This window comes from Chlamydotis macqueenii, chromosome 1 (genome assembly GCF_036417535.1).
Source record: "Chlamydotis macqueenii isolate bChlMac1 chromosome 1, bChlMac1.mat, whole genome shotgun sequence".
Taxonomy (NCBI): domain Eukaryota; kingdom Metazoa; phylum Chordata; class Aves; order Otidiformes; family Otididae; genus Chlamydotis; species Chlamydotis macqueenii.
Genome location: NC_141556.1, coordinates 86489599 through 86517172, shown reverse-complemented (window position 1 = coordinate 86517172; position 27574 = coordinate 86489599). Strand labels below are relative to the sequence as shown.

Below are 27574 nucleotides of genomic sequence, written 5' to 3'. Positions count from 1 at the left end.
TTAAAGAGATCATTACGTTAATCTTATTTAGGATGCTATATACAATTTGTCACCCATATTCGGAAGTGGGCTCGGGGCTGGCAGCAGTGTCGGGGAGCCGGAATAATAGAGTCTGTCTCTGTGCCTCCCCCTGCTCTCCGTGTCAGCAGTCATGGAGAGGAGTTGGCTTCTTTAGCTTAGTGAAAGGCTGAGATGAGTGAGCTTCTCTCTAGAAATCCATTTTATCTATGAGGATGTGCCCAGCGAAAGGAGCCATTATAGAAGGGAAGGAGCTCAGCCATGATTGAGTCAGGCAGTCCTTTTCTCCTCAGAGTTTGGCTCTTTTTAAGGCTGCACAGATTTACCTCTCTGCAATTTACTGTGCTTTCTTGGCAGGCAGGGCAGGTTAGCACGACAAGCCCAGCATTATAAGAAAAGAGGTGCTGAATGCAGCTCCACAATCCCACATTTTCCTACTCCATCTTTCAAAGAGTTTTTCCTTGAAGGGTGAGAGATCAGTCCAAACCATTGTGTTCTCTATGCAGGTGACTGCTTGGTGTTTCTCCCACGTAACGCCCGCTCCCAGAAGCCCTCAGAGGAAGCAAGTTTAAAATCCAGAATGTCAGAAAAGGTTCGGTTCTTCAGAGAAATACATGAAGGCCCATCTGAACTAAGTGCACTACACATACCTGTGCAGGCAGCAGAGCCAAAAGGGTTTAATCGTGCTGGTTTTCAGCATCAGAGAGATGAGTGATAAGTCCCTAACCTGGTTTATACCTGAACAGTGTATAAACAGTGCTGGTCTAACGCCTGACTCGAGGGGACGCAGTGAGTAAAGCTTGCTGCGTCTGGCTTCTGCCAATGATTTCTGAGGTTTATTTAATTTAATTGGGGGAAATGAAATTGGGACGAGACCTCAGGCAATCATCTAATTCATCCTTCTGACCCAGTGACAAGATTAAGCAAACACAACTCATGCCTGACAGATATTTGTTGAACCTATTCTCAACAGCCTCTAGTGACAGGGCTCCCTTGGACAATCTAGTCCAGTATTTCATTGCTTGATATTTAAAAAGCTTTTCCTACCACACAGGTTAAGCTTTCACTGATGAAAATGAACCTGCTGATTTCCACAGCCCTGTTGGAAAGTGCCTTTTCCATTCTGACAGCGCAATCTCCCCAAACCAACTGCATACACTGGTTGGCAACTGTGTTGGCAATTCTGACTGTAGGGTTTTTTCCGTAGTTTGTTTATGAGAGCTTCATGGCTTTCACTGTATCAGGAGCCTTGAAGTCAAGACATATCACATCTACTACATCCCTCCCAGTCTGCTAGGCCAGTTGCCCTGACAGAGAGAGAGGTTAGATGGGCTTGACGTGATCTTCCTGATGAACTGATGTTAGAGGGTTTTTTTTCAGATTTGAAGCACACATTGGAGGGGAAGCTACTTCATATGTGCAGCTGCTGCCTGACAGGGATGAGAAAGGGGCTGGGGGAGAGCGGCTTGTGGCTGTGGCAAGCTGAAGAGGCAAAACCAGCCAGAACAAAATGCAGTGCTGGACAAATGGTCTGCTGTTGGAGTTCCAGGGATAACAGGGTCTGCCAGGAGCCCCTTGGGTAAGCGGCGAAAGCCTGTAAGGACAGTAGTTTGCTACAAGTGTTTTAACAGTCTGTAACATCAGGGATGCATCAAGTTTGTGCACCGTGAACCCCTCTGGAATTCATTACAGACTCAGACACACTGAGAGGTTTTCAGAGTAACAGGCTTGGGCTGCATCACTCTGGGCAGCTTTTCAGGTTTCAGCAGCTCTTGCCCCTTTATTGTATCACAGAGCTTTCCCAGTATCTGGAGCAGATCCCTTTGGGCAGGGCTCCCATGTTTCAGGTAAACATAATGTTCAGGGAAGTAATTTTTTGAATACGTTTACAACATCATCAGGGAAAACTCACCAGCTGCCTTGCTTCCTCTCACTGTACCGCAGACAGCCTATTTCCCAGGACTGCTTCATCGTCCTCCTCATGCTGTAGCTCCCAAAGAGCAGTTCCCACTCAGCAGCAGTAGTGTTACCTAGTCACGGCACATCTTGCAAGCTTTCCACTGTTCCTCAACCTGTATCACATACCCGGACACTTCTTTTTCCCCAGCAGGCAAGGCATGTAGCCGTGTGGCAGGAGGGGACAGTTCCTGATGAGAAGCAGAGCAAGTTACAAAAGGTTTCCCTACCATCATGTCCTTCATCCCCACAGCAACTCCATCCTTCCTTCATTCCACCTCCATCTGGGATGGGGAAGTCACTCTGCCCTTGTTGCAAGAAGGCACAGCCTCAGCCTGCCGTCTCCTGAGGTGGTCTCCCAGAAGCCGTGCCTGTGTTTGTGCTACAGAGTACACAGCCCCAGGACACAGGGCTGAGTGAGAACCTGCAAGTCACCCATTTTGTCACACCACTGCTGCAGTTTTGGCCCAATCCAGCTACTACTGCTACTGCCTGAGACAAAGCCCAGGCATGGCTGGGGGGTGGCACACTTCAGAGACCATTCCCAGTAAGTGATTTGACAGAATCATGGTATGGCTGAGGTTGCAAGGGACCTCTGGAGGTCATCTGGTCCAACCTCCTTCTGCTCAAGCAGGGCTACCTAGAGCCAGTTGCCCGGGACTGTGTCCAGATGGCTTTTGAGTACCTCCGAGGAAGGAGACTGCACAACCTCTCTGGGCAACCTGTGCCAGTGCTTGGTCACCCTCCCTAGCGTTCAGAGGGAGCCGTTTGCATTTCAGTTTGTGCTCATTGCCTCTGGGCCTGTCACTGGGCACCACTGAAAAAAGTCTATCTCCACCTTCTTTGCACTCTCCCTTCAGGTGTTGATATGCATTGGTAAGATCCCCTGAGCCCTCTCTGCTCCACGGTGAACAGTCCTGGCTCTCTCAGCCTCTGCTCATAGGAGAGATGCTCCAGCACCTTAATCGTCTTAGCAGCTCTTCATTGGACTCTCTCCAGTATGTCTATGTCTCTCATACTGGGGAGCCCAGAACAGGACACAGGGCTCCAGGTATGGCCTCACCAGAGCTGAGTAGAGGGGAAGGATCACCTCCTTTGACCTGTGGGCAATACTTTGACTAATGCAGCCCAGGATACCATTCACCTTCTTTGTGGCAAGGACACATTGCTGGCTTGTGTTCAACTTGGTGTCCACCAGGACCCTCGGGTCCTTTTCTGCCAAGCTGCTTCCCAGCTGGGTGACCCCAGCATATATTGCTGCATGGGGTTGTTCCTCCCCCACGTGCAGGACTTTGCATTTCCCCTTGTTAAACTTCATGAGTTTCCTGTCAGTATATTTCTCCAGCTTGTTGAGGTCCCTCTGGATGGCAGCACGACCCTCTGCTACTCCTCCCAGTTTGATGTCATCAGCAAAGTTGTTGACAGTACACTCTGCTCCATCATCCACATCATTAATGAAGATGTTGAACAGGACTAGACCCAGTATTGACCCCTGGGTTACAGGGGGTCAGTACTAGGTACTGGCCTCCAACTAGACTTTGCACCACTGATCACCACCCTCTGGGTTCAGCCATTTAGCCAGGTTTCAACTCACCTCACTGTTTACTTATCCAGCCCATACATCAACAGCTTGTCTGTGAGGATCTTATGGGAGACAGTGTCAAAGGCCCAGCTGAAGTTGAGGTAAGCAATATCCACAGTTCTCCCCTTGTCCACGAGGCCAGTCATTTCATCATAGAAGGTTATCAAGTTCATCAAGCATGACTTCCCCTTGGTGATCCATGCTGACTATTCCTAATGGTTTTCTTGTCGTTCATGTGCCTGCAAATGGTTTCCAGGATTAAATGTTCTATCACCTTCCCAGGGATCAAGACGAGGCTGACTGGCCTGTAGTTCCCTGGGTCCTTCTTCTTGCCCTTCTTGAAGATAGAAGTGATGTTTGCTGTCCTCTGGTCTTCAGGTACTTCTAGTCACTATCATCGATCAAAGATTATCAAGAGTGGCCTTGTAATGACATCTGCCAGCTCCCTCAACACTTGTGAGTGCATCCCATCATGATTTGATGTGGTCCTTCTGTTTTGGAAGCAAGCAGGTCCAGCTGCCTGTATCTATTAGCATGTTCTGTCTACTCGACAGAGCACTGTCTTTTTCTCATTTTGTACACTCCATCTTTATGTTCCTCACACTCCACAGTACAGTCTGGTTGCTGGGTAGTTTTCCACTATTCAAGCTGAGCACACAATAGTTGCAAACTTGTTCCTGGGGCCTCTTAATAGACCTAAAAGCTGAGTTCCTGGGTTATTTATTGTTTCTCCAGGTGGAAGCACCTCTAGTTTTAAATACGGCTTTAGGGAATCCAGAATTTGCTAAGTTTTCCACTCAGAGGGATGTGAGACCCTGGAGCACACATTTCCTGCTCAACCCTTCATCGGAAGCAGCAAGTCCCTGGGTCAGGGCAGGTGAGCCCAGAGCTGCAGCAGGTAGCACTCTGCAGGTTCAAGTGCCTCCTTCCCGCTTGGCTGGCTGAGCTCCTTCTCCCAGGCAGGCTGGCATGATGCTCTCTACATCCTCAGGGCAGTTCTCAGTCTCACCTAGATGCTCAAGAGTTCCTAGAAAATCTTCTGCATCATTGCTGGGCCTCATTTTAGCAAGGGTGCTTGTGTTTTCTAGGGACACCCTCAGCACCACAGTCACCTGAGGCTTTGTTTCCTCCAGCGTCACAGGCAGAGCGAGCATCTGTCACAGAAGCCTTTGGCTCTGTCTGGGGAACAGCTGCCACCTGAGAAATCGCTCCGTGCTCATTCCCTCTCTTCTTTTTCTGGAGTGGAGTCCTTCAGGCCTGCCAGCTCACAGCCTCAGCTTCCTCCAGATCAGCTCCCATAGCCGCGTGTGCTTGCCGTGGCAGGGTCAGCCAGCTGCCCTTCTGGGTCAGCAAAGGGGCCGTGCGAGGCAGAGGGCAGGTCTTGCACACAATCCATATGTAAAACACTGTGGAAAGTAGGCAATAAATTTAAGAAATGCCACTAGACACCCCAAAACTGCTGGAGATCAGGAGCCCAGCACAAAGCCTGGCTGGACAGAAGGGCGCTGAGCAGGGCAGGACCTGATCTGTGGCTGCACTTCATACTGAACCTCCTGTAAGGCACTGCTTGGGAAATACGTACCCAGCAGCAAAGATTGTCAGAAACTTTTTTAAACATTAGGAGTTTCTAAAGCAGTAATGGTTTAATGTAATGAGGAAGGTGAGCTGGAAATGGCAGCAGCATGGATAATTGGGGAGGGATGTAGAGAGGGAGTCCCTCTGGCCATTCTTTGCTTCTGTGCTTGAAGCTTCTGCAATCACCATGTATTAAAACTGCCAAAATTTTCATCCCTGGCCCTTTGTGCACCGTGCATCTCTGTGGCCCTGCTGGCAATCCTGGCCTGAATTTCCTGCCCTTAATATGGAGAGCCCAGGATGGGGCTGAAGCTCGTGGAAACCCCCAGCATCCTTCACCTTGGACACAGCAGCCTCCATGGCAAAGCCGTATGACTGCAACCGCACGAAAGGGCAAACTGCTTGCTGCTGCCAGGATCGTGCAAGTCCTCCCCAGCTGTGGTAGAGCCGAATCTGCTGGGCTAGCTAAACTTGCTACTGGAGATGGCTCTCCCCCACCCCAGTGACTTTGCAGTTCTGTGGGACAGGACATACTCTCAGTGAACGCTGATGGTGTTCTTCCCAAAGGAGTGACAGCACATGGCTGCGTTTTTATGAGCTCACCCCTGCCAGAAAGTTTTTCCTTTCCGTGTTGTTACAGAGCGGAGAGTGCCTGGTGAAATCTTTGCCCCAGGATGTCCTGATCACACATCATCTCTTTCTGTCCTTGAAAGTGCTGCACTGAGAGGGCCTGGGTATCCCATGGACAGAAACACTTTGCCTTTCATCACAGAGATGGGAATCAGGCATGCCCCCCCACCTGCCCCCAAAGGACTGGCTCAGCCCTCCTTGCTCACCTGCTCCAGTGCTCACAGTCCTGCAAGGTGTCCCAGGTAATGCTCCCTCTGGTCATCGCAGAACGCTTTACACTTGACGCAGTGAATGCAGGCAGAGAGCTGGCAGCTGCCAGAGGGACTGCCAGCTCAAAAGGCGCAGAAGTAAGGTTGCCTGGGCATGTACTTTAACTCTAAATGTCCTGTTTTTCCATAAGTTTGTGTTTTGATGAACATAATATTCTGGGAAGGAATGAGCTATCACCAAGCAACATTAACTCTGTGTTAACAAAGGGTTTTGACATTGAAATCAAGCCTGAGGACAATGCTGGCACCAGAATGAATTATCACAGGCTGGGCCACGGCTTTGCTGAGGTTGGAAATTTGAAGGAGCTTCCTACCTGCTAGTGCAAGGATCTGGAACAGCCTTTCAACAGCAGTGGTGAGGCCAGAGACTGAACTTGTTTTGGGACTGGGAGTCTCTGAGCAAGAATACGCAACAGGACTGCCTGCCACAGGCCAGGAGCTCTCTGCCAGTCCTCTCTTCTCGTGTAAGTGCAGGACATTTTCATAACGACTTTGCTCTTAACGCAGCACAAGTCAAGCAGGGTGCCCGAGGCTCACCTGGAAACAATTCTGGCTGTTTGGGGCTGCTGGCTGTTGTTTGGGGCTGCGGGGACAGTGTCCTGGGGACACTGCAGGCAGTGCTGTAGGGCTGTAATTACCCAGGGAGTGCAGGATGAGCATCCCGGCCACCTCCAGCGCGTAGAGACCTTGCACAGAAATTGGAGGGGACAGCATGTGACAGGCAGGCCCAGGACTGCTTGCCTCGGGTGACGGCTGGGTGTCTTGCAGATACAAGGGGATTTCTGACAAGCAGAAGAGGGCTCCTGCGCACCGCAGCCGAGGGCAGTGCGTGCCCTTCAGAGCTGGGCACTTAGGGGCTCTGAGCTCCTCCACTGCCTTCCCTCATCTTCATTAACTGAGGCTTAGGAGCCAGCCTGGGCCAGGGCCTACCGTTCGCCCCGTTCCCAGGCAGGGCAATCAGTTGGATGAGACCAGCTTGGCACAGGACGGCAAACGGGGATGAGAGAAGGGGATGCCCCAGGAGAAGCTGTCAAGGGGAAAGATGACAACAGCCGTCCCAGGCTGGGGGCTGCAGTGAACATCTGCCCTGGAGCACCTCCTGCCTTGCTTCCTCTCGCCCCCAGCCCTGGACACCAGCAGCCCTGGACACCAACCAGCCCCGGGACACAACACAGCTCCCAGCCAGCTCTGCCTCTCGGCATGCATCTGCACTCAACCACCCAAAGCAGAAATCCTTGCACGAAAGACTTTCACTGCCAGGTCACAGTGGATTATAGGAGCTGGGGATAAAATGGGAGTTACAGCGAACTTGGTGGTTGACTCTCTCTTTTCTGTTTTTTAATAGAAGATTAAGACATTGCCAGAGTGACGTCTGCATCTTCCTCGATGATGAAGGTTAGGGGTTTCAAGCCTAGCTGCTGACTCATAAACCAGGCAGAAGAGAAAAGGGAAAATTAGCATGAAGTATGTTGCTGAAATGGCTTGTATATGTTCAGAGAGTAGTGTAGATATTGTATTGCTGCCTGTGTTATGGCTGGTGTGTTTAGTAGATGTTTTTTGGTGGAATCTGATCTTTTTAAGAAGATGCGGCACCTGTATGTAGAGCATTTGCCAACATCTGTAGATCCACTGCTGTAAAGGGCAGGTCTTTAAGAAACAAGCTCCTCCAGAAAGCAACTTGAATTCCTGATGTTGCAACACCCATGCTTTTTTCTAAGCCTGGATGCCTTTGGACATTTTGGTGAGCTGTTGAACTGCTGGATGGCATGTCACTGTCCATAGTCTTGCCTGGCTCTGCAGGGATTAAAAATTGTTCCCTGTCAGTACATGTTTATGGACCCTTCTGGGGCATGAATTTGGAGTTCCGGTTTCCCCGTTAAATACTCGCTCTCTCACTGCACTAACTGGCAAACTCAGCAGAGGCCTGGAACATGACCTTCATCTAAGCCGCATCACCTCCAGCGCGTGTTGCCTCTGGATCAAGGCTGAGGCAGGCGGGGAGGCTCAGGCTGCTGCTCCTGAGATAACTAGAAGGATCAGTGGAGCTGGGTGAGTGCTCAGTCTAAACAATGGCTTCAGAGTCAGAGTTGTGATCGTACTCAAATTAATTTCAAATATGCACAGTAACACAAGAAGCAATTTGCATAAGATGTCACATGGAGTTGCATACAATTCTGCATATTTAAACAAAATACAATAAAGCACAGCTCAGGCGGGTATGTGAAATCATTTGTGCAGCGAACCGTGCAGAGAAACGACGTACAATTATCACAGAAGAAGAAAACAAATGGCAGCAACCACCCAGGATGCAAAGTCAGCTCAGAAGTGGTGAAAACACCAGCCTCTTCCTTCATCCACCATCCTGATGGATGCTTGGATTCACATTATCATTACATGAGCATCCGCTACTTTTCCACCAGGCCCTTCTGGTGCAGAGGATGGTGCTTGCTGTATCATGCCGCTACTCACTCCTTTACATTTGCATCCTTGGCTTCATCTTTGCAAAACACTTTTCTCATGTGTCATTCTTTCTGGGCTTTCTAGTGCATTCATCTCCGAGTCTGAGGGACTCCTCTCTCACCATGGACCACTCCAGGTGGTACTGTTCTTGTCCTCCAGTGGTAAAAGCCAGATGCCGGAATACTGGCTGTGGGAGCCCAAGGAAGGACACTGGCAGCCTCATTTTTGGCAGTTTCAGTGCTGTGGATATTCAGAGTGCAATCCCTATGGCTTAGTTCTTAGTGCCCCTGTAGATCAGAGGATGTGGCCTCCAACTCAGCTCCTGGAAAACGATGACCGAAGAATTAACATTAGAAAAGGAAGCTGGCAAGAAAAGGGAACAACACTTCTTAAGTGGGAATGCATCATCCTTCGGAGGGAGTGTCAGGAGGGCTCAGACCTTTAAACCTGTAAAAGGGACTTTCACCCTCCAGCCTACATTTTGTGACAGTCCTGCATCTCTGACACGTGGGTTGGGTCCACGCTGCAGCCGTGAGGCTGAACTCTGAGGGCTGAGCCATGAGCATGTACAATCATGTCCACTTTCCCTTCCCCTTTCTTCCTCCTGAGACAGCTGGAAGGATGAGGGGAGCTGGGACACAGGGATCAGGCTAAACAAAGGCTTCAGCATCAGCAGCACCCTGATACCCATGAGCTTCCAGACCCCTGCTTCACCCATCTTGTCTTCATTTACTCAGCTCTTTTAAAGGGCCCTAGCTCTAAATTTCCATCCTTATCCCTTCCTCTGACCCTAGTTCCCCTTCCTGCCCCATCTTTTTATCCCAGCCACAATGTCTGGTTCTGCCCACTCCCTGCTCACCCTGCCTTTTCCTGTCCTCCCTCATGTTCTCGCTCCCTCTAATTCTCTTTTTTCAGGCCCGCGCTCAACAGCTTCAGTTCCTTGTATTTTAGTTAGGCAATTTGTTTCTCTCCGCAGGACTGCCTGAGCATCAGCAAAGAACTGTCACCAAATCCTTGGAAGAGGCAGTGTTATGCTTAGTCACCATTTTGTCCCAGTCGTCCTCTAACTTGCAGGTATCAGGGGAAAAATCTCTCTCTTCCTCATTTGCTGCACTTAAAATTACTGCACTGTGTCGTGAGCTACAAGTAAGCCAGCCAACGTGAGTAGCTACAAGAAATCCCCATTTGGCCAGGACCTTTCTGGTCTTCAGTTTTGCCATGGAGGCCCTGATGCTTGGAATAAGGGAAATCTCTGCCATTTCTTACAGTTCCCACTGTGCATCCAGCCAGTGCAGGGTAGTGCTAAGCAGAGCTTCGGACATCATTTGCGGGATGTTCACTCACATGCAATATGTCACACAAGAAAGGAATTGGCAAAGCAGAAAAAGGCATGAAGAAAAAAAACATTTCAGGCTTAAATAACTCATCCTGGTGTCACCAAATGGAGATACAAGCCTCTGCTGTAGGTCTGTTTAACCATTGCACTCATGCTTTAGTTAACGGACATATTCAACTGAAGTTGTTTGTGTCCACAGTGCACTAGCCTGGCTAGATTGATTCCCCTGACACTGGCAGAGGACACCCACCACTGACTGCCTCTTGAAGAGTCCAAAAAGCTCCTACTTTCTGGGTCACTTCACCAAGGCTCAGATGATACCAGAGGGAATCACGATGCCTGTCCACGCATCCTTCCTTAGGCAAACTAACTGGGAAACCAACCACCTCTTCAGCCATGCCAGGCTGTAATGCAGATTTGATCAGTGCATATTGTAGACATCATACTATGTCCCTGCTCCTTGCAGGGGGGTTGGAGCAGATGACCTTTAAAGGTCCCTTCCAACCCTAACCATTCTATGATTCTATATTCCTCTGAAATTCAGAAAGTGAGTCACCCCAGGCTTGTTTGCTTGCTTGTTTGTTGAACCCTTGCGGTATGTCCAGCTGTCAATGAAGTCTGAGCTTCAAACTAGGCTGGTTGCCCTAGAGCATCTGCTTTCCTGCCACTGGAGTTCTAACTAGGAGCCACAGAGATGCAGGACAGGTCCCCGGAGCAGAGGCTGGCATTTGTTTCCCTGCCAGATCCCTTGTGGGGATTGATCTGAAGTTGAAGATTGTTTTGCTTGTATTCTAGTCACTCCCAGAGAAAGCTGGGCTTTGGATCAATGTGGAATGCGTCACTGAATGGTCTATTATTCACTGAGTGCAATGTGCACTCGGAGACACAGCAGCCCTCAATAAAGATTCAATTCTGCCTCTGAGGATCAAAGCGGGAATGAACCAAGGGAACTACTCTACTCCCTTACATGACGCTGAAATGAGTGGTTGCTTGTTTCAGGGCGATTCTTCATGGCAGCTTCAAGTCGTGCGTTGCTCCTAATTAAATGGCCATCTCACAGTCACATCCCTCTAGCGGGGTGTGAAGATACCTGTAACTTAAGCTGTCTGTCCCCTCTGCACCGAGGCTAACACTTGGCCATGCTGCCGTGCCCAGTCCACACCGCGGCCCTGAGGAGCACAGTGATGCCCACGGCTCCAAGGGTGCTTTCCCACCACTACGCTTGTGCCCACAGTGTCGGGTTGGCTCTCTCGCAGGGTGAGCTGCGAAGACACATAAAGTAGCGATAACCAACAGGACAGGCCAGAGGAGGAGGGCAGAGCCGGAGTACATGGAGTCCTAACTTCCAGGCTCAACTCTGGAGATGCTCCTTGAGCAGGGGAGGCAAGCGAGCGCTCTAGCTCCCTGCCAAATCCCTGCATTGACAGGCGCTTCCAGCTGACAGTTGCCTGATTTTTTTTTTCCATAATGAGATAATTTATTGCAGGTTATAGAAGGCACTCAGCTGGAGGGAATCCCAGCTTTCAGAGATGTTTTCGTAATGTTTTTCTGAAGTACTCTCTTTCCTGGGAAATCACAGTGGTCAGCAATACCTCATGCGTGTTTTTGACCACTTGTTGGGATGATTTTTATGTGTCTTGATGTGGTCATACAGTTTTTAGCTGTTCTTCTTTGATTCAAATGATCACATCTATTCCTCCAATCTCTGCTGTCCTCGTTCAGCATACAGCTCCCCATTCTGGCTCCCTGACAGAGAACAGGATGCTGAGGAGATGCTAGGGAAGGAGGCAAGGCTGGAGACCGGGAAGGAAGGGAGATGCTGGGAAGGAGGCATGGCTGGAACCAAACTGGAAGGGAAGGAAGCCAACATGGGCAGGTGGGCAAGAGTGATGTAGTGTGGAGTGGTGATGGGAAGGGACTAGACCAGGGAATGAGTCTTTTAGAAAACCAGAGGAAAAAGGGGCAGTTCATGGAGCTTCTCCTGTGAGGCAGAGCGCAAGTCCTAGGGAAGAAAGGGAACGTTTGACTGAGCTCCTGCAGCCTCAGCCCGTGCTGAGAGGGCATCGGAGAAAAAGCATCTGATGACAGAGAAGTCAGCAGGAAGGGCTGAAGCTGTGGCTGGAAGCAGATGAGGTTTATGCAAGACATTTCACTGCACCAATGAGTACGTCAGTCTGTGATTTCAGCACAGTGAGAATCTATCGCCTCCTCAGTCAAGCCTCTCCAGTCTGCCCAGCCCCAGAGCTGCTGCATGCAGTTGACTGGAGAGGATCAGCCAGAAGGACAGGTAACCAGCCACCTAAAGCGGCAGGGGTGAGGGACGCCCTCCTCCCACACTTGGCACAGTGGCAGAAGAGGTGCTGTTCAGCCTCTCACATCTGGATCCCCTGGGACAGCCACCGCAAGCGTGTATCTGCTCGCCGATGGGCCTGGGGCCACCTCCAGCCCACAGAGATCCTGTCCAGGGCGCAGGGTGCCGTGTGGAGGGGTCTGGCCCTGTAGCAGGAAGTGGTCCTGGGTCGTTTCAGTGGGGAAAAGGCCCCAGGACAGAGTGTGAGGTCAGGTCTGGTCTGGGGAGCCTGCTCCTTCTCTGACAGTAAAGCAGCAGATCAGGGACGCCTCCAGTGCCCGAAGGACTCAGATAGGGGGCGGGTAGAGGGAGCAGGGGCTGGCAACTCTCCCCAGCACCCAGCAATCCTCTACCATTGCTGGGGAGCAGCCCTTCGGAGTGGCCACTGTGTCTGGTGCTGGTCTCCAGCACCCTCTCCGTGCCCGCCCCAGCACCAATCGCTGCCGGGGCTTGTGAAGTGGAGGAGTTGCAGGAGACAAGGATGCTTAATTACAGAGCAGCCCTGGAAACCAGCAACGGCAGCAGCACTGTGGCCAGGAGGGGAGGCAGCAGGGCTGGAAATAGAAATTGCGGAGGCAGCCGCGGGGAACAGAGTGAGGGAGGCTTCTGCGCCTGCATCGCTCTGTCTCCCTCCCTTCCCCTCAGCTTCTCTCACCTCTCTCAGCCACTCTGGCTCCCAGCACAAACTGACGTGTGACAAGCAGCCCCAAAACATGGCTGGGAGGCCGCAGCTCCGGAGGCAAAACAGCCACTCCAGGCAGAGAAGCCAGTGTGCGAGGCCCCAGCAGCCTCCTCCGTCAGAGGCACCTCCTGTGGTAACATGTGAGAAGGGTCAAAGGACCATTTTGACTGGTGAGGAGAACAAGGCAAGATAGACGTGGGGCCAAATTGCCCCGTCTCCCCTCCTCTCCTCAGGAGGCTGTAGGCTGTCTGAGCCCCCATCCCTCTGGGGTCTGCCCAGGGTGAAATCCCTCTCACCCTGGCGTCTCCATTACGGCCTCTCCCACAGCAGCAAGAGCTCTGCTTTCAGTATTTTGCAAAGGTTTATTTAAAAATGTTGAAACTAACATCCCACAAGAATTTAATATTTCACCACGAGGAGAAGAGAAATCCTACAAAAATATATATCACAGCGCACGAGAGCAGGGGAGGAGGAAGAGCGAGACTGAGCGGGGAAGCAGGAGGGAGGACGGAGGGGAGCATGGGAGCCGCAGCAGAACGAGACCGAATGGCAAAGGGAGAACAAGAGAGGAGTGGGGAAAGTGAAACAGCAGGAGAGGAGAGATAACCGGGAGGGAGACTGGACAGGAGTGGGAAGCGGGAAAACAGTGGGAGAGGGAGAACGACAGGAGAAGAGGAGTAGAGAGCCGGCGGTCAGTGAAGCAAGGAGGCCCCCCTCTACGGTCTTGCCAAGGTAGGGCCAGGACTACAGTGAGAGATCGGCGGGGGTGCAGTGGGGGAGCTGGAGTTTGGCCCAGGGCTTTTACGCTGCAGGACTCTGCTCTAAGGCTGTGCCATAGACATGGTTTGTCCGAGTGAAAAAACAAAACCACAGTTTTAATCCAGAACAGTCTGAAGGTGATTGTGTTTGAGAACTTGCAGGGAATGAACAAACTGCTCCTTTCCAAGCATTTTTCCTTACTGGGAAAGGGAGTGGGGAACGAAGGGACCAGATTTGCAAGGGCACTTAGGTGCCATTGAGGAAGAGGTAGATAACCCTCTCTGAAGCTGTGGGGTGCTTGGCTGGATGCGAGTCCCTGGAAATTGGACTGGAGGATCGGTGTGGAAGCACACACTGGAGGTCTGCTCCCCTGCCTACTGGTCACAACTAACCAGATAGGAAAGCCCAAGCAGGATTTGGCCTTGTGGTCCTGTCACTCTGCTGGGTACACAGAGGGAGACTCCAGTTCCTGCTCCAAAACAGTACAGGGCAGAGGGGAGAAATTCCCCCCAGATCTTCCCTCCTTCCCACTGGGCTCACAGAGAGACCACCCTTGTGTTAACAAAGCCAAGACCCTCCAGGAGCTCAGCAGAGACATGGTTCCTTCAACTTACCCAGCCCACCTGGATATTCTCTTTTATTTGCACAGAAACGTCGGGCAGGCTCAGCCCAAGGTTATGAACATTTTTGGTCAGTTTTCCTGCACACCTTTCTCTCTGTAAAATTTCCACTGGAAAAAATTAATCCAGATCTTTCTTCTGCGGTCACCTAGAAGACAGGAAAACCTGATGGGCTGTGACTGAGAAGGGATCGGCCTCTGCCCTGGCTTGTACTTGGTGCTGTCAACCTGACCGTGTCCGCATCTCACAGAATATCAGCTTGGGCCAGTGAAGAGACTTGGAGGGATGCTCTGGCTCCAGTCTGTGTAGAGGAAGATGGTTTATAAAGCTCCAGCCAGGAGAAAACGGATCCAGTGAGATTATTTATTGACTGGAAGTAGCTTGTATGTCCACACGTGTTTTGAATGTTTTGTTCCAGAGAGAAAATATGGCAATGAAAGTTTGGGCAGGACAATGAAGTTGTTTCCCAGATCTAACCTGTTTTGTGTGAGAGAGTGGACGACTGTCATAAAAACATATTTGGCTAGAAAAATTGGTCTTGAAAAAGATGTTCAGCATATCCAAGCTTCTGTCACTGTACGAGTTTCCTCTACTGCATTCCCCAGCCTCCCCCTTACCACAGCATCTGTGAAAGGTTTAACTCCCTGGAGATACTTTTAACAGAAACAGAGACAAGTTAAAGGGAGGACAAAAAAACCCAAACCACCGAAATCTGATTTGTTTGCAGAGTTTACGAAAGCCTGGCCAGCAGAGCGCAGGGCTTCCCCTGCATCAGGTGTTGGAAAATGTTTTCACTACGTCTCCAGCGGTGCTCTGCCACTTTCTTACAGACCTCGTCTCCACGCAGCATGTTGGAAAGGGAAAGTCCAAGGACAGCCCTTGAAGTGGTAGAGTCTAAATTCTGGCGTTGTTTCAACAAGCACTATTGATCAAAGAGCAATCTAATTAGCCTGGTCTGGAAGATTACTTAAACCAGTTCAAGGCATTATATTGTAAACTGCCGAGCAATAAGCAGTGCAGCCTCTTGCAGGCTGTGCGCCGATGTCCCTCCCCAGCGCCGACGTGCCAGCGAGAGGGGGAACAGCCCCGAGCTGTCCTTGGGTGGTGGGGGTCCATTGTGAGTGGGGCAGCAGGCAGGACCAGCCATCTGCCTCCTTCTCTGTCCCATCCACCCACAGCTTGAATGCCCACCAAAGTCTTGAATGGAGCCTGATTAAGGAAAAGGCTTGGTAATAGATCGATCTATGGTAAAGCAATAATATCCACTGCTGTAAGAGGAGACTCAACCTGTGCTTAGACTGGAGACCTCCAGAGTCCTTTCCACCTACATCTTCCAGCCATTCTGTGCTTTTAATAAGCCAGCAATTTTATTTGACCTGCCATTTTCTCCAAACTTCTACTGTTTTTTGCGAAGCTTATTGCAATTTACACTCTCATTTAAATGTCCTTCACGGTGAGTCAGATGGGACCCGAGATCACCTAATAGTTCAGCTGGGTAAATGGGCAGAACCAGGCCTCTTATGAAACTCCCTGTGCTTTGTCCTATAAAGAATAGGCTTTTACTGCAGAGATAAAGGATGAAAGGGCCATTTCCTTTTCTCCAAGATGAGACATCTTTTGTCAGAGACCTTTTACGGTGTATTAGGGCCTTCAGACTGTGGGTGTTTCCTGCCTCTGGCCATATCGTTCTGGCAGCTCAAGGTGTTTGTACAGTATAGGGGCAACCTTATCTAAATCTGCATCATTTCAGCTCAGTGGCTGTCAGTGTAGGATCTGTGAATTACTTTGAAGAGCAACTATCATCACTAAGCTGAAATTTGCCATTTCACACTTCCTCAGAGTGACACCCATGGGTCCACACGTAGGAAGAGGTTGAGACACACTGATCTTGCTCACACAAGTAACTGATGACGTGGCTGCCTGCCCTACAGACCACCACAGCCCCAGAGTACATGCTCAGGCAACTGGTTTGCACTGATACCTGTGCCTTTGGTTTTGGTCCCCAACCAGCTGGGGCAATACACTTACGAGGGCTGGCACCCCAGATATCCACTTTCTCATGCCCTTGCTGGGCGTTGCCTCGTGGATCTCCAGTCACCTTGAACTCCAGGAGACACCTACCAGCAGTACATGGCAACCCTCCAAATCTTTCCAAGGTCAACTCTAAATGGCTCTTTGTCACCCCAGGCACACAGAGTCACGTCTGCTGCTTGTTGCCTGCAGCATGAGAGTCTGAAAGCCACTCTCTGCCTCAGCCCAGTAAAACTCAAGTTCCCTGTGCCCAGCTATATCTGCACGCTATGCTATAGCTGCTTTGGCAGTATCCCAATGTACAGGACACTTGCTAAATAACACGATGGGCAGAGGGCTTCGCCTCAGATTTTCTGAAGAACATCACCGTAGACTGATATTCTTCAGAAAAATCTTGCTGAAGGAGACTGAGGGGGTGGAGGGGGACAGCAAGGAGGCTCCCAAGAGATCAAAACATTTGGAAAGCTAAAGTAGCCGTTTCCAACTTTAACTGGCAAGAGAAGTGGCGGGAGGAGGAGCTGACAGAAAAAAAAATGAGGACAGAGAGATGAAGCTGAAAATACAAGCTGAAGAGAAAAACCAGAGGAGTGTTAGGCAGAAAGAAAATGGAAAGATGTATCTTCAATCTAGAGAGGAGGTAATGTTTCCTTCAAGGAAACGGGTTGCTGAGGGGGGCCAGGTGCTGTGTGAGCCTCTTCTGCCCAAGCTTCACCTGCCTTTGGGACCCTCGGAAGGGCCAAGGCCTCGGGAACAGAAGAACCTGCCACCACCCGAGTCCTGGCTCAGGGTAGACGGAGCCCCTGCGGGCAATCCTGCAGCCACTGAACTCCAGACGTTCACTTCAAAGCACACGACATGGGAAGGGACACACAGAGGGGTTAGGGCCCACGGGGACAGGGGTAAGCCTTTCTGCCTCGCCCACCCCTGATGTCAGGCATGCACTGGTGAGAGAGTGACGGAGATCCGAGTGCGTGTGTGTCTGCACGTGTGCGAGGAGAGGGGCCGGGGAGGCCGAGATTTCACACCACCACCAGCTGTCTTCCCTCCCACCATCCTGCTCTCTCATCACCCTGTCCTGCGTGGGCTGGGGGGGTAGGGGAGGGATCCCCAACCTTCCCCCAGCGGGAAGCTAAGGAGGCCCAGCTCGTCCATTTGCCCAGGCACGTCCTGGTGGAGTTAGTTAGTAATGGTGGTGGCGGGCCGTGGCACAAGAAGGTCTTTTTTTTTTTTTCCTGGGGTAGCAGAGGCAGCGGGAGTCTGCACTCGCCGGCTGTGACAGGAGGGTGGGGAGAGCCAGCTCTGCTTCTCCCATGAGCATCACAGGTTCACCAGTGGGATTCTGGGGGGAAAAGGGAATTGGAAATTAATTAAGACAGGTGCTTAGGCTGCCCCACCGCCCCAGCGCCTTTGCCCTGCCTCAGCCTGCCTGTCCCCCACCACCCCCTCCCACCCCGCTGGCCACTCACCGGTTGAGCTGGAAGGCTGTGCTCTTCCCGTGGCCTCCCAGTTTCTCCACACCCTCCTGGCCCTGCCTGGTCTCCTGTGCCTCGGGCGTGGGAGCCAGGGAGTCACCGTAGGGTCCCAGGATGCTGACGGTGGTGGGGGAGAGGTCCGTGAGGGGCTGCTGGCTTTCCTGCTGCCTCCCACCGCTCTGCTGCCCCGAGTGACGCCGGCGTTTCTGATTACGGTCCCAGCTTTGGAGAGAGACGAGGGGTGAGACAAAAAGTGCCCCTTCAGAGAAGCCCCAGCCCTCGATGACAGAGAGGTTCGTAGGACCCCACTATGCTCAGCATTAGAGTCCAGCGTGGCCATGTGCCAAACCTTCCGAGGGCTTCCAGCAGTAGATCTGCACCCTTGGGACAAACGGATCCCAAGCCCACAGTCCTCCTGCCCACCCACCTGCAGATACCGGCGTGGTGACAGCATCCATCGGTCCAAACCCCACTCACCAGAACTTGAATATGATCCCGGTGGCGACCAGGACAATGATGATGGAGATGGTGATGGTGACATACAGCTGGGGGTCCACACCTGCAAGAAAGAGGGGGAGAGGGAGCTGTGATGGCCACCCCCGCTGGTCCCCAGAGAGCAGCAGTGCAAGGGGGGGTTCCTGCTGGGGCCCTCATGAGTTTTGCAGAAGGAGATGCTTCTCCGAGGATGGGGTGTGGGGAGTGAAAGAAGCAAAGGGCAGATTTACCTTCCCCCCGGGGCCCGAACAAGAAGGGCCGCAGGGTGGCTGGAGTCTCGCGCAGGTTGAGCCCCGCGTTGTGCAGAAGCGAGTGGGAGTTGGGCTGCGCCGTTGCCATCCCGTGTGGCGAGACAAAGGTGTATCCCAGTGGTGGGAAGCCTGGGTTGGCCGAGTTGGTGTCCCCTCCATCCTCGTCCGACACCGTGGGGCCCCACACGATGGCCCAGGGGTACTGGGAGGAGGGCATGCCGTCCTCAAATCCGGAAGGGGTGGCGGGGCGGGCCCCTGCCGCTTGACGCCTCAGCCGCACGACATGCCGCAGCTCTCCACCCCGGGGGGGCAAGGCCCGCTGGCGCGGCAGGGCCGAGCGAGAATCCCTCTCTATCAGCGAGGTCCTGTCCCAGATGCAAATGGGCCGTGGGGCTGAGGGGCTCCGACGGGTGCAAAGAGGCCGAGGGGCTGCTGGGCCCCGAGAGCGAAGAGACCAGACGCCAGGAGGAGGGACGGCCGAGACCAGGAGGAGGAGATGCCAAAGCTGCAGGGAGTGGATGCAGGAGAGGAGCGGAGGCATCCTGCTGTGGGACAGGAGGGGGAAGAAGAGAGCCTTATCTGAAACGTCCCTCCTGCCGAAAGGCCAAGCCCGGAGCAGCAGGGAGCAGTCTGCTGCCCACACTCCTGTCGTCCTCCTGTGTTGCCAGCAGACGTGGGAAGCTGTGAACCTACCAGGCACTGGGATCCATCTCAGATACAACAGCGTCTTCGCTCAGCGAGGATCCTGTCTCATCTTCTTCACTGAGAACCAAAAGGGAGAGGAGTCAGTGTGTCTTCACCCACTGGCGACCACTCTCTCCCTGGAAGCAGCGTGTGCTGGCTTGGGCGAGCTCCCAGACCCGGCTCTCATGCCCCCCGTGCCTGCGTGCTCGGAGGTGCATGGTCCCCCTGACCCCGGCACTGCGCAGAAACACACGTGTTAGCGTACGCACATGAGAGCAAGGAGCAATCTCTGGAGAACACGCACAGAGGCACACGCACAGCTTCCCCTCCTGTCTAAGGGCCAAGAGGGGGATTCTGCATCTTTGTTTGCTTATCACGGGAACAAGTTGGAATCTTAATTCCTGTGTTTATTTATAGTGTGAAGCGTGCAATCCATTTATTAAAAAAGAGCCTCTTCATTGTGTGCCAGAGCGAGAGAGCAAGAGGGGAAGCACCAGAGTGATAAACCAAGAAGACTGAGAAAGAGAGAGTGAATCAGCGATAAAAGTCCAGCCTTACTAAAGAATTTAAGAGCAAAAATATGCCTATCAAATATTAAGTATTTACTTTCCTCTTAGGTAACATGGAATTACCTTCCCTCACTCCTTGTCCCATCCCTCTCTTTCTCCCCTATTCCTCCCATTTCTCTCCCACCTCCCATGGCCAAGCAGCACTAGGCAGTGGTGGTAGCACAGAGCAAGGGCTGGTCCCCCTCTCTGGATCTCTGCACCAGCCGCACGGCATCCTCTGGTATCCTCTGGCATCCATCCGGCAGTAGCAAGGCTGCCCTTCATGCTGTCTGCCCCTTCCCTTGGCTGGGCATACAGCGCAGCGCCGGCCCTTCCCTGCTGAGCTGTTCTGTGCCTGACCCAGGATCCTCTCCCCAACAAAGACCGCATGCACACACACACAAAAAATCATTCAAGATATTCAGCTCGCTCCTTCATTGTGAAGGGGAAAGCGTGAATGCCGACAACCCACAGTCATGCCCTTCTGTGGCTGCCAGGATGGAGAAGCAGGGGTGCTTGGCCAAGGGAGTCAACGCAGAAGCCAGACGCCCCGGGCCTCCAGCCCTGAGCCAGCTGTGTTGCACCTCCCGGCTCCCAAAGGGTTACTGCCATCCCCTCCGGCTCTGCCCATGCCCTGAACTGAAACGGCAGCTCCTCCTGAATGAGGAAAGAGCCCAGTGCTTGCTGTGGGTAAGGGGATGAGAGCCCCCCCAAACGCATGATGCACACCTGAGGAGAGGGGCTGGGAAGAAGGGCACCCAAGAATGAGTAGCTATCTAGCTCCTGCTGCATTAACTGGGGATATTTTTAGTTTCCTTCTCTTAAATATTTAAACAAAGTTCACAGAAAAAAAAAAAGAATTGTTGGCTAATGTGCCCTGCCCTTCCCTCCAGGGCAAGATCCGTCTCTGGAGGGATCCTGAGATGAAGATGAGGAGAAAAGAGCAGCTATTCTCAACATTTCTTTGTACTTTGCTCCTGAACCTCTAAGCCTAAGAGGGAACTCAGTATTAAAACGCAGCCCTGCAGAGAGGCAGCAGAACGGAGCAAGTTTCTTCCAAAGCCAGAGGCTGGCGAGATCTTGGCCATCTGGATTATGATCACGGTGCCGTGGAAGATCATGTCTGGCAACATAAATCTGCGACAGAATTTCTGTTAGGTTTTTGGAAAGGAAATCCGAGTGTCAGGGACCTTCCCATGCGAGTCCCTGGGGTAGAGGGCACATAAACCACCCAAGTGGTTTCAAGGGGGCCTGGAATGCCTGGGGCCATGCTTGGGACTCCCCAGGAGACAGTAGTTCCCTGGGATGAAGACCTTGCTCTGCTTGTGGCACTGCGTTACCAGTTACAGCTCTGGTCTTTGGGGGCTGTGGGCTGTGTTGCATCAGGCAGCAGGAGATGTGGATCTGAACTGTGCCACCCCAGGAGTGGAGATCTTCTCCAGATGCAGGTAGACCTCAGTGCCAGTCCCACGGGGGAGTGTGGTACGTTAGGGATACTGCACTGGCCTCCTTGTATACACATAACACTGTGGAAGTGACAGCCCGGACATCAGGTGTAAGCCTTAGACCCGAGACACTGCCGTGCACAGGTCCTGCTGCCAACAGTGAAGTGGCAGTGAACAGTGGCTCCTGGTCCCCCTAACCCAAAAGGCAGCTCCAGGTGAGTGCGGGATTGAGGCAATGTCAGTTGGTGTCAGTCAACACACTCCAGTCTGCTGTTTGTGTCATGGCCAGAGACTGAGAGTGTGTCCTGCACTAGCACACCCCGGCATGGCTGTGGAGGAGCTGGCAGGAGCACAGAGATCTCTCCCATAGCCTGAACGCTGTGAGAGCAAAGGAAGGTTTCAGGTGGAAACGTCAGCCAGTGAGGGCTGGACTCCACTGTGCACGGAGCGCTAAGGTTCAAAACAGAGTATGGATGTCCCTGTGGCTTAGCGACAAAGCAGCGGATAAAGCGTGTCTAGGGCACTCTGCAATTAGCCACCGGCGGTGGGGATTGCGTCCCGGGCACAGACCCTGCTGCACTGGAGGACAAGCGTAACGAATGCCCTTCATTCAGCTCTGCATGCAGCTCCTGGTGCAGATGCTGAATAAACTGGTAGATCTTCAGAGAGGAGGAGGAGACTCCAATGTTCTTACTACCTGGAGGTATAAATCCCAGTATCCACACACCTTACACCCCATTCAAGAGGCCTTTGGGTGCCAGAGCAGAGAGACTGGATTTCTGCACCAGTGCCACGCCGCATGGCTCTTGCTTTCAGATGTGTTTCCCAGGTCTAATTGTGGTAAAAGCAGACAGGGCTACTCCCAGGGTCCAAAGACAGACCTGTGTGTTTTCACTGTAGGTACAGAGCCTTCATCGCAGCGTTCCTGTCCTGTGATGCACAGATGACAGAGTGTGAATGACAAAGCTGTTTCCCCGGGGCACTTCATTGAGCTCCGTTTGTGAATCTTGGTGCTTGGAGGCGGTGAGTAGGAATTACACCGCTCTTTGCTGCTGCATATGGACCCCACTACCAGTCCAGACTAGAGATCCCAGGGGCTAACCTATTAGGAGCTGCTCCCATTGCATTTCCAGGATGGAAGCACAAGTCCTGCTGCTGCTCCTCAGCCTCAGGGACCCCAGCTGTGCTTCCTCTGTCTTTGTAAGTCTCCTGCAGCACGGACCCACCGCTGCTGGGACGCGAGAGAGCAGATCTTGGTATGCATGCCCCAAAGCATGCATCCCAGTTCACCGAGGGGGCTGGGAATTTACATCCTAACTAATGGAAAGGAGCAAAGCCTGCCGCACTCCTGCTCTGAGCAGGGAGCACAGACTAAACCCTGGATGTGACACCCTGAGCTCCAGAGTTCAGATGCTACCACGCCCTGGGGAAGCCCTAAGATTCACTGCCAATAACTCCTTCTCTGTGTCCGGGACTCCTGTACACCGTGGTCCCAAAGATAAATCCTACCCAAATATAAAAGCCGTCACAGGAATCAAAGAGCCGAGGTGCCAGCCGTGTGCAGGCAATACCTGCGCTGTAGCTCCCTCGCATCAAATGCAATCTGTAACCTTCTGTTACAAAATGCTGAAGTTTGACAAATTCAAATGAGGAACAATACTATTAATACAGAGGGTCACACACTAGCACAATTCACCTAGGCAGGTGGTGTGTTCCCTACCGCCTGGAGCCTTCGCGTGGCCGTATTTCTAAAAGAGACGCTACAGTTCAATCACAAGTTACGGGCTTGACGCAGGAAATGAAATTGGTGAAATTCTCTGGCCTGTGCTCTGCTGTAGGTCAGACTCAGTGATCAAAATGGTCCCTCTGGCCTTAAAAATCTGAGAATCTCACAGCTTTCTCGATGCCTAGCTGAAATCAGCTCCGACTGAGGAGCAATTGGATGAAGATGAGCACACACAAGCCGTGTTAGTGAGAAGCGGGTAGAGTCTCCTTCCATCCGAGGATGGGAGAAGAGTTGCACCCAAATCCGTCTGGCTTGGCTGGCAGATGATGATCTATCTGTATTTTTGTAACATCTCGAGCTTGACTGCTGTGATACTGTGCCTCTAGGAATGAAGCCGTCTGCTCTCAGAGCGCTCCAGCTAGTTCAGAATGCAGCAGTCTGTTTGCTCAGCGACTCAAGCTGCCAGGAACGCGTCGCCATGCCCCTCTGCACCCCACATCGCCTCGCCTTTGAGGACAGGGTCCGGTTCAAGGTCTCCAACCTGGCATTCAAAGCCCAGCATGGGACAGGCCCTGGCGACCTAAGCAATCAATCACCTCTCCTTATGCAGCGATGACCTCACATGACGGATATATTCCACTGGAACAATGAAATAGCCAACCAGTTTTGGGGAGAGGGGGAAGGGATGGAAGAAGGGGAAAAGAGGCTCATGACCCTGAGGAACAGAACATGCACAGGAGCTGGGCCAAGATTATGAAACTTACTGCCGGCTGAAATAACGCTCGCCATTAGCAACCCCGCAGCACCGAGAGCTTCATGCAAATCTTTTCTCCACCCAGCTCCCCTACAGCAACGATCCCACTCCAAATAGTGATAAAAGAAAAAATCAAAACAAACCCGAGGAGGACCCAGTCCTCCTCGCAGAGAAAGAATGATAGGTTGGCTGTCATTTTTTAACTCCCAGCCAGCATTTAAGGGCTACGGTGACAGCTACCGATATGAGACTGTGGTCTGGGACTGTGGAACCTCGCAGCTATCTCCAAGCATCGAGCAGGGCGAGTTCAGGCACTGGCAGCAAGATCCCCCCACACACGCAGTGCCTGGTGCCCCAGGCACCCCACACCTATATTTTTCTCAGTGGACATCCCGGAGTTCGTGGTCCAAGCAGCAGAGATGCAGTCATTGCTGGTGTGGTAGCAGGAAGCATGAACCCCAGTGCGGGTGAAAAGGGGTTATATATACACGTCCTGCTATATTCAGCTGGGCGTGGACCGGGAAAGGGAAGAATCCCGGAGCAGCTGCCCTAAGGAGGTAATTCCGCTGCGCTCGGAGGAGTTTCGGCAGCTGGGAGGATGAATCCGGATGCTGGTATCCTGGAGTGGGAGATGCCAAGCCCATCTGGGGAAGGGAGTTCCCACTGTGTGCGGGGCCAGAGTGTCAGCTTGCTGAGCGGGCTGAATTTGGGGGCTGGCAGTCTGAATGCAGTGGCTTGCCTCATGCTGCTCTACCTGGTGTCTGAGGCCAGGAGGGTTGGTAGCAGCACCCAGGAGGATCTGGCAGGATGGCGGAGGGGCTGACAGTGCTCACCCTGTGTCAGTGCGGGTCCTGCAGCGCTGGGTGCCTGCCGGGGCAAATTCCTGTGCCAGGGCGAGCGCTCATGGGCTGGGTATAGAAATCCTAGACTGGGGCAGAATCCGGGGCTGGAGGGGTGATTGGTGTGTTTGGACATTCTGGCAGCTAGGGAATGGGTGTGTGAAGCCCATCAGTGGTCCTCTGAGCTGAAGTCTCCCTGCATTTGGGAACTGTGAGTGTGGCCCCATTCCAAGCAGCACTCTAGGATGCCGGTCCCCTGCCATCTAGTGCCTGCCTGCAATACATGTCATGAGTCTGCCAATCTTCTGCCTCCCAGTTTCCTACTCTTCCCGGGCATCCTGAGTGCTTCAGGTGCTGAGTCTCCACATCTGAATTCCTCTCTCTTGCAACGGTGCACCCTTGGCCAGGCAGGAGGAGGGACTGACCCTTCTCCGTTTCCCTTCTCCAGATGCGCCAATTTGGCTGAAGTCGCCTTGCTCGGCGCAGGCTCCAGCGCTCCAGCACAACAGGTCTGTGATGGAGCCCAGAGCTGGAGGGCAAGAGGCAGCGATGCCTCGGCTGTGCCCCCTCCCTCCCAGCCCCTCGGGCATCCCCTGCCCCAGACTGAAAGGAGAGGAGAAGGGAGGGAGGCGGGGGGGGGGGGGTGAAACAGGCGGCTAGAAGGAGACAGCACCTAGATGGGAAGAGGGACAAGAAAAAGGGGGAGAAAGGACACAGGGAAGGAGACGGGGAAGAGAGGACTTGGAGACGGGCACGCATCCCCCCCGCCCCTGCCCCTGCAGCCCCTGCAGCCCCATCCCCACCCCGTCCCCCTCAAAGCCCGGGCGGAGAGGATGAACTTACCTTGCGGGGAGACGAGTGGGGCGCAGCCGGGGCGGAGAGGCAGGGGGCTGGGGGAGCACGGCTGCTGCCGCCGGTGCCTCTCATGGCCAGGACGAAGGAAGGAGAGGAGGAGGAGGAGGAGGAGGAGGAGGAGGAAGGTTTGGCGAGGCTGAGCCCTGGCTGAGGGAGAGGGAGCGAGAGACGCCTTGAAATAAACAGCTGCCGAGGACTGGTCCAGCCCCTCTTTCTCTCTCGCCGTCTCCGTCTCTCTCGCTCGCTGCCTCCCGTTAACCCCATGGCTGCTGGCACCGGCTCGTCCGGCACCCCTCGCCCCCCACTGCAGCCGGAGGGATGTGCCGGCCGGGGGGCACCGCGTCCCCCCGGCCCGGGAGCAGCCCCCTCCACCCCCACTCCCCGCCCCCGCCGCCTTGCCCCGGCGGCCGGTTGCGACGGCTGCCGCCGCTCCCCACCCGCCCTGCGCCCCCGCAGCCCCACGGACCTGCCCCCCGCCGCCTCCCCGCTGCCGCTGCCCGCTCGGCTCCGCTCCGCTCGGCTCCCTCGTCTCGTCGGTTATTTCGGGATCTTCACAGGAAGCGATTAGGTTGCCATGGAGAGAGGTGTCTCCAAGGGACCCGTCGCTCCAGCTCGCTCCGGCGAATGCCACCCCCGGACGGGTCCGTCTTTAGGGGCGGAGGGCCACCCCGGGATCCCCCTCCCCCGGGCCGTCCCCCCGGCTCGCCCCCCGCCGCCCCCCGCCTCTTCACCCCGGGGAGATGCCACCCTCCCGGCCGCCCCTCGCTGGTCCCGCCCCCCGTCCCCGCATCCCCGCATCCATCATCCCCGGGATTCGGGCCCCCCGCGGGCGCCCCGGTACCGAGGGTGGGAGGGGGAGGCAGGAGGGTGCCCCCGGCGGGGTCCCGTCGAGCCTCACGGGCAGAGCCGAGCTGCTCACGCGTGGGCCAGGTGGGACACAAGGATGCTGTGGGAGTAATGAGGGGTGGGGGGTCCGTCCGAGGTGGGTTTCCCCGTTGAGGGATCACGCCGGTCCTTTGAACGTGTCCCCAGGAGCATTTCTGCCGGGGATCGATGGGATGCGTCTGGAAATGGCAGGGATGTGACAGCGAAATTAAAGAAAGAAGTTGATGTGCCTTTGAGGGGCCGGGTATTTCACAGGGAAGATCTCCCTCCACCATCAAGTACCAAAGAGAACACACAGCCCAAATCAGAAGGGAGCAGCTGAGCAACCAACAGGCAAGAGAAGAAAGTCAACGACAGAAAGACAGTTTCCACTCCAGGGTCTGAAACATGAGGAAGTAAGAAAATAATTTCCTCAGATCCTCAGAAACAATCAAACTTTTCATCATAAAGCGATGAGGAAAGACTGCGGCTGACCCTGGGGGAAAAAAAAAAACCAGAAAGAAATAGTAGAGACAGCACCGAGCTGTAAAGCAACCTGCCGCTGCATCAGGAATGGACACAGACGACACATGGACACACAGTACCAAACCTGAGCATAGCAGGATGCCCAGAACAGGTCGTGCCAACTTTGGGCTGACACCTGAGGGGGCGGAGTCCATTGTTCTTCGTCAGGCCTCCTGCGAGCTCCCACACTGATGAACCAGCCTGATTCCAGCTTTCCCATGTCAAGGCGTTTGAGTCCTGCGTGTGTTTTTCTATGGGTGTTTGGGAGAATCAACAGGTTTTTCACACGTTTGGGAGTAATGTCTGCGTGCGTTTGGACACATCGGCATGGGGATGCGGTTGCGTTAAGGCTTACCATCACCGGGAGGCCGGGGCACGCGAGGATGACGCTGCCGGGGGAGATGTCACAGTCTGGGTTTGTGTGAGACGCAGCGCCATTGTGTGTCAACAGGCGTGCAGACAGCTGACCCCCTCGGCTTTTGTCCCCCTCACATACACAGGGCTGTATGGCAGAGATTATCCAGGCTTCTGTCGCATTCTCCAGCTTTTTCATCTCTGGCCCTCCCGGGACTTCTACAAACAATCCGTGCAAACCTTGCTCAGCGAGCCCTCGCACCCCCACCCCGAGCTACCACCTGTACGGCCGTGGCTGGGGACGTGGTGGTGCAGTGTGAGCTGGCGTTCAGCTCATCTTGCTCTCTGCGCTTCTCCCTCTACCTCCCAACCCGGGGGTAGCAGAGGGAAGAAAGCTCTGGAAGGGGCTACAGAGCCACACAGGCTCTTTCTGACCTTTTCAAATCCTGACGAATGTGTTTAGTATAATTGGGAAGCACAAAACAGACGAGAAA

At 53.4% G+C, this 27574-nt stretch overlaps 1 protein-coding gene across 3 annotated transcripts; it reads right to left on the bottom strand.

The window, feature by feature from the left end:
* Window positions 1–8117: 8117 nt before the first annotated feature.
* Window positions 8118–25947, bottom strand: PIANP (PILR alpha associated neural protein). 3 transcript variants are annotated; one of them, XM_086760320.1, is made up of 7 exons: window positions 25804–25947; window positions 25326–25484; window positions 19180–19248; window positions 18466–19031; window positions 18218–18299; window positions 17735–17962; window positions 8118–8812 (listed from the first exon to the last, which is right to left on the bottom strand). In XM_086760320.1, the coding sequence occupies exons 3-7, from the start codon at window positions 19194–19196 to the stop codon at window positions 8806–8808; spliced, it is 900 nt and encodes a 299-aa protein (XP_086616446.1). In that variant the 5' UTR covers window positions 19197–19248; window positions 25326–25484; window positions 25804–25947; the 3' UTR covers window positions 8118–8805. The 3 variants fall into 3 exon arrangements, with proteins under 3 accessions (XP_086616446.1, XP_086616438.1, XP_086616443.1); XM_086760312.1 differs by lacking the exon at window positions 8118–8812 and adding an exon at window positions 13201–17607; XM_086760317.1 differs by lacking the exon at window positions 8118–8812 and adding an exon at window positions 13201–17607 and having other exon boundaries at window positions 18466–19028.
* Between the last annotated feature and the right edge of the window lie 1627 nt (window positions 25948–27574).